Here is a 7,500-nt window from a genome sequence, read left to right on the forward strand (position 1 = left end):
TTTGGGCACCCCTTCTTTGGGGGTTTTTGTTTTTTAACATCTTATATGATATAGTTATGTATAATTTTTTTAATGTTTAAAATAACTGTTCTCTATTGAAGTATATATTAAAATGGAGTTTATTACTGTAATTTTAACGCTTAATTTTTACATTATCAATTACTACAGTCATGCGATCCCTCAGAAATGACTCTAAATAATTATCTTTGTCTTATCTTAAATATAATTTTATATATATATATATATATATATATATATATATATATATATATATATATATATATATATATATATATATATATATAATGTATATCATACAGTAAACAAGAAATAAATAAACAAGAAATACTGAGTGGCTATCCAATTTCCAGAAAAGCCAGAAAAGTAGTTTTGTAAAGATTGGCCGAGTTGGTGATTCGTTGATTCATAGTCAAACATTTTGAATGAATTGCTTGAATTTATGATTCAGTAAATGATTATTTTATTTTTCTATTTTTTTTAGATACATTTTTTTTATTTATACACATGCGATTGCTGTTGAAGGTTTTAGAGCAGTAACATTTCTTATGAATTTAAAGAAGTCTCTTGCTCACCAAGCCTGCTTTTATTTGATCCAAAGTACAGCTAAAACAGTAAAACTGTTAATGTTTTTTAATATTTCAAATATTCCTTGATGAATTCAAATCTAAATCAGCATTTATCTAAAGATCAGCATCTAAAGCATTTATCCAAAATAAAAAGCTTTTGTATCATTATACACTATACAAAGGTTTAATTTAAAGGTTAAGAGTCTTTCTTTTTTTTCTTTCTTTATTTTTATTTATTTTTTGGGGATTGAAATTATAGAAATTAATACTTTTATTTAGGAAGGATGTTTTAAATAAATGCAAATCAACAATAAACATGTGTAATGTCGCAAAATGATTTTATTCATCAAAGAAAGCTGAAAAATTCTCAGCTGCTTTAAACAAGGTAATAATAATAAAACAAAATATTTGAGCAGCAATATTAGAATGCCTCTGAAAGGTTGCATAGAGGTCATTTATGCAAGCATAGACATGTTAAGTGTGAAGAGCTTACAACTCTTTAAAAAAACAGATCTTTAAAAATCAATGGTGAAGTGGCACATCAAAACGTTAAGGATTATATAAAACTCGAATTATAAAATAATGACAGCATTGTTTAATTTTGGGGTGAACTAGTCCTATAGGGCTCACCAGGTTTGCACCTTCCTCAATAATCGCTGTTATTTTAAACGGCAATCTCGAGGTATTAAGCATTTCATTCATTGGCCCTTCAGGTTACGTTTGAGTTTTCCAGTGCTTGACACATCCTGTCATGCCGAGAATTGCTTTACCATTACAACGGTGTGTTATCCGGCAGTCCTGCTCGGAGCTATGATATGATGATGAAAATGATTCGGAAGTGATGATCAAGAACGCCTGTAAGAGTGATAGACAGCATTTTGACCTTGTCTCAGGATAATTAAGTCCTGAGTGCCATTCAGTGTTAAAAAATATCCTGGATGATGGAGGATGATGTATCATTTAAAGCCATGCAAGTCAGCGGAATGCACTTTGTCAAGCAGCCAAGTGGTGGACGAATGTTTACTGAAGTGTGTACTGGTTTTAGTGGTTTACAAGGACAGAAATTACAACATTGAGTTGGTTTTGAGAACGTGGCTTATGTCCTAGTAATTCAAAATGCATAAAAATTATATTTAACAGTGACCATGTTTATATGGACATAAGTAATCTAATTATTTGCCTTAATCTGAATACAACAAGGTATTCAGGTACGGCGGTGCCATAGTGGGTAGCACAATGGCCTCACAGCAAGAAGGTCGCTGGTTTGAGCTTGGGCAGTTGGTATTTCTGTGTGGAGCTTGCATGTTCTCTGTTTGCATGAGTGTTCGCATGGGTTTCCTCCGGGTGCTTCGGTTTCCCCCACAAGTCCAAAGACATGCACTATAGGTAAATTGGGTAAGCTAAATTGTCCGTAGTGTATGTGTGTGAATGAGTATGTATGGATGTTTCCCAGTGATGGGTTGCAGTTGGAAGGGTATCCGCTGCGTAAAACATATGCTGGATAAGTTGGCGGTTCATTTCTGCTGTGGCAACCCCTGATTAATAAAGGGACTAAGCCACAAAGAAAATGAACGAATGAAACTGGACAAACTACTTGCTGTACAAACAAGCATGCTCATGACTATACATAAAAAGTAGAATAACACTATAAGAAAATATCAGTTTGCAACATGAAGCGGCAGAACGAGTTGTTTTTACCTTCTAGAAATCAATGGAAGTGAATGAGAGTGGAAGTCTCGAGTCAAAATGGCTGCGTGTGCTCGTACGTGAAGAATAAGGTTAATAGGCTGTCAGTAAATGTCTGTAACTGGTCTTCTTCTGTCCACAGCACCCAATCTGAAGGGTCGACCCCGGAAGAAGAAGCTCTCCATCTCTCAGCGCAGAGACTCACAGAGCGGTAGTGCCAGAGAGAGCAACGGTGTGGAGGGCAAGACTCTTGTCAAGGTACAGTAAGACTGGAAGAACGCATTAAACACAATTCTGGATGATACAGTGAAATGCACTGGGGGGAAAAAATGATATATAATGCCAGAAGCAGACTTTTAACTGTCTTCTTGAGGTCTGGTTCTTTTTTTTTCTCGGAAGTATGACAAGAAGAGACAAGAATTTCCTGGATTGCGCACACACACACACACACACACACACACACACACACACACACACACAGATCTGTAGAAACTGTCCAGATCAGCAAGTCATGGAATGGCTGGTATTATAAATATTTACTATTGTGGCTCATATATAAATATATATATATATATATATATATATATATATATATATATATATATATATATATATATATATATATATATATATATATATATATATGTGTATATATGTATGTATGTATCATAACTATTTGATTTATTTTAAACTTTATACAACTTATATATATGGATCTATATATATAAATCTATATAATCTAATGGATATATATATATATATATATATATATATATATATATATATATATATATATATATATATATATATATATATATATATATATATATATATATATATATATATATCCATTAGATTATCTCTGCAGATCATTTCAAAACATCATTATATTTAAATATTATACAATACTGAAACGGTCATAGTTTTTTTAAATAGAGTTTTAGTTAGTCTCGATATCAGTCCATCAGTCTAAAGTGTTTCCCTCCTCTTCCTCTTGTTTTGACCTTCAGTGTTTCTGCTCTTCAGATTCCTATGTTTGACTAATGGTCTGCAATTGTTTTTCCTCTTGTTATTTTATCAACCTCTGCCCTCGCATGTCATTTCCTGTCCATTCTTTTCCTAGCATGAGGGCAGCTTTTTATGATTTTTTCCTCATCTGGATGAATATTTGTCCAGCAGAACAGCAGCTAATTCACTCCAGCTTTGATGAGAACCTTCAAAACATGTGGTGATCTGAACCAGATTGGCTTTAATGTATTTATTTATTTATTATTATATTACTGGCTCTGCAGTTTATGTTTTTTGAACAGAGGATTTATTTTTAAACAACTAGCAAATGTTTATAATGATACTTTCCTGGTAGATTGATTATATTAAGAAATGCTACTTTTAAAAATGTAATTATGAGTTTTCTGTTATGTATAAATATGCAAATGAGACTGAATCTAATTCACATGCACTAACAAATAATTTTTAGTTATTAATTTAAATAATTTCACATGCATTTCTACTATAATTAATTTGAACTTTGGATGAATTTAAGTTCAAAATCCTTGCTTTTCTTAAACAGTTTCACTTTAATTATTTTATTCTATTTTTATTTCTGTCTATTCTATTTTTAAAAAATAATATAAATATATATATATCAATTAACATGCATTAATAAATAACTTATCATTGTTAATTTAATTAATTTTGCTGTAATTAATATGAACATTCGATGAATTTAAGTAAAAAGAATTTTCTATTTTATTTTATTTTAAAATTAATTTCATATATATAATGATTAACATGCACTAATTAATAACTTTTAATTATTTAATTCATTTTACATACATTACTACAATTAATATGAACTTTGGATGAATTTAAGTTCTTGCTCGTTTTTAAATAGTTGGTTTCATTTGATTATTTTTATTTCTATCTATTCTATTTTAATCTAAGATATATTTGAAAAATGTATTAATTAACATGCACTAATGAATAACCTTTAATGGTTAATTTAATTCATTTTACATACATTTACTACTGTAGAAATTCTTTTTATTATATTTTTATTTCTGTCTATTCTATTTTATTCTAAAATGAATATCAAATATTAATTAACATGCGCCAATGAATAACTTTTAATTATTAATCTTATTAACTTGACATCTACTGTAGTTAATATGAACATCGGATGAATTTAAGTTCAAAATAATAGCTTTTTTTAAACAGTTGGGTTCATTTGATTATTTTTATTCTATTTTTATTTTAAAATAAATTTCAAATATATATTCATTAACACGCACTAATAGGTAACTAATTAATTTAATTAATTTTACATACATTTCTACTGCATTTCTACTGCATTAACATTGGATGAATTTAAGTTTAAAACTCTTGCTTTTTTTAACAATTGGTTTCATTTAATAATATATATTCTCCTTTATTCTAAAATTTATTTAAAATATTTATTTTTTAATTAATATCAACCTTTATGTATAATAAATATCAACAATTTACAGAATATATTTAAAGGATTTTACAAAAGGGAGTTTTGCAACTTTATCATTTCATAAAATACCGCGAAGAGCCAGAAAAAAAAAGTGTTGTATGTAATCTGTCAAATTATGCATGATCAAATCCCTCGATAAGTCTTCAGAATAAACAATTATGGACAATTATGGCCCAGTGCAGAAAAAAAAGAAATATTTTGAGAAAACGGGCTTTAAAAATAAGTATGTAAGCTTAAATCTTCACTCCGGTTTCACGCACAGTGCAAAGCCATGCACTTATAGGTGAATTGAATAAGCTAAATTGGCTGTAGTGAATGAGTGGTTTATGGATGTTTCCAAGTACTGGATTGTGGCTGAAACATTTGCTGGATAAGCTGGCAGTTCATTCCGCTGTGGTGACCCCTGATAAATAAAGGGCCTAAACCAAGGGAAAAGTAATGAATGAATTTAAATCTACAGAATTTGATTTCAGTGTCGTGATTCTCTATTCAACACCATTGGGGTGTAAATCTTAGAAACAGAATAACTTGACCTCATATAATAAAAAATAAAAGAAATGTATTAAAAACAAAGGCTTTTGTTCTATAATAACTCTCATATGTTAGAAAGCAAGCCTGTATATACTTAAAAAAACATGTACTGCTTCCAGGGAGTTTTTTATTCATGTCAACATAACCTAATACTTCAGAATTTCATTCTTTGTATTGGTTCACATATTTCGCCGGCCTTGATAACTCGTTTTGGAAAATAAATTCTCTTGATTATCGGGAACAGATGGCTAAACAGACGTGTGTGGGCCAGCGATGACTGCAGTGTGTGACAGCGTGACACTGTAAAACTGACTCCAGAACAGCTCTCAGACGCTCAATCCTGGGTCAGAACAGCTATTTTAAGTGTCCGAGAGCTCGCAGTGGTGTTCAGGAGATTCACAGCATCTATTTTTACGCCACATCATTTCTAACTGAACTGAAAACAAATCAGCATGTAAACCAGCTGCTGGGTTACAATGGAAGTGTTTTATTTGTTTGTGTATTTGTTTGTTTTTTTTCCATTTGTGTTTTCAGTATTGTTTAAAGATTGACGGGAGTTAAAAAAACTTCACGTCTTAATTTGATTTCTGTTTCATTCGATTATGACTTTACACGGATTAAGGTAATCAAAAATCACATGATATATATACTGTATATATATATATATATATATATATATATATATATATATATATATATATATATATATATATATATATATATATATATATATACAGTTGAAGTCAGAATTATTAGCCCCCCTGAATTATTAGACTCCTGTTTATATTTTCCCTCAATTTCTGTTTAACGGAAAGAAGACTTTTTTCAACGCATTTCTAAACATAATAGTTTTAATAACTCATTTCTAATAACTGATTTATTTTATATTTGCCATGATGACAGTAAATAATATTTGACTAGATATTTTTCAAGACACTTCTATAAAGCTTGAAATGACATTTAAAGTCTTAACTAGGCAGGTTAGGTTTTATTCTAGCTGAAATGAAACTAATAAGACTTTCTCCAGAAGAAAAAATATTATCAGACATACTGTGAAAATTTCCTTCCTTTGTTAAACATAATTTGGGAAATATTTTAAAAAGACAAAAAAGAGGGGCTAATAATTCTGACTTCAACTGTGTATATACAGTCAAGCCCAAAATTATTCATTTAATATAATTCTTATAATTATTGTAATAATAATTTTGATACAAAAACATATAAAATACATATAAAAATATATATGCTGTGTATATATAATACATACAAATATACCTGTACAATACATATAAAAAATTATATATGCACACACATTGTGTTACAGAAATTAATATACAGTAAAAGTCTAAAAACACCTTTTGATATATTTTTTTAAATTAAAAAAATGTGCAGAATAAAACAAAAATTACATTTTAATCGTAGACAAAATCTTGTTTTTTAGAAGAATCGTGTTTTCTTTAAAATATGTAAAATATAATAATAATAATTATTATTATTATAGTTAATTATTAATTAACTTGTTATTATAGTTATAATAACATATTAATTTAGTAATTTTCAATTGCAGTAATAATTCAAAGTATTAATATTTTTTGTAATTTTTAAACAAATAAATATTGTGAGCATAAGAGGCTTTATAATAACAGTTTCTTTAAAGTATTTTGAATAATTTTGCCTTTTCAGTTCATATTTCTCTCTGCAAAGATGACATTTGATTATGATTCTAACATAATCTAGTAGTGCTTAAAACAAGCAACGCAACATTTTTAAATAACAATTACAAATATATATATATATATATATTTGTAATTGTAGTATTTGATTTCTGCAGGGATGAAGCAAAAAATAAGATAAAATAAAAAGATTACCTGAAAATCACCACTAAAGCAGAAGACACATTGGTCCCTATCATACACCCAGCACAATAAGGCGGAAGACGTGTTTGGCGTGATTTGTTGCTATTTTCAGACCAGCGCAACAGCAATTTTCATGTTTTGCGCCACATTGTTTAAATAGCAAATTAATTTGCGCCACTTTATGCAATCATGGGTGTGCTGGTCTGAAAAGGAGGTGTGTTAAGGCGCATTGTTGGCATGTTGCTATTTTGAGGAACTGAAAAGGGCCGTGCCATTGACCAGCTAAAAACTGGTCTAAAGTCCACCACAGAGTGTGTTAGTTATGCGCCTATGCGGGTCCAAA

At 29.3% G+C, this 7,500-nt stretch overlaps 1 protein-coding gene across 1 annotated transcript in view; it reads left to right on the forward strand.

The window, feature by feature from the left end:
- The window catches only part of arid5b (AT-rich interaction domain 5B), a 312,866-nt gene that overhangs the window by 228,807 nt on the left and 76,559 nt on the right, over nucleotides 1-7,500 (forward strand). Inside the window, exon 3 of the mRNA XM_056468951.1 lies at nucleotides 2,416-2,531. Coding sequence (XP_056324926.1) covers nucleotides 2,416-2,531 — 116 coding nt within the window. The remainder of the gene's footprint in view (nucleotides 1-2,415; nucleotides 2,532-7,500) is intronic.

The sequence above is a fragment of the Danio aesculapii genome, chromosome 12, assembly GCF_903798145.1.
Source record: "Danio aesculapii chromosome 12, fDanAes4.1, whole genome shotgun sequence".
NCBI lineage: Eukaryota > Metazoa > Chordata > Actinopteri > Cypriniformes > Danionidae > Danio > Danio aesculapii.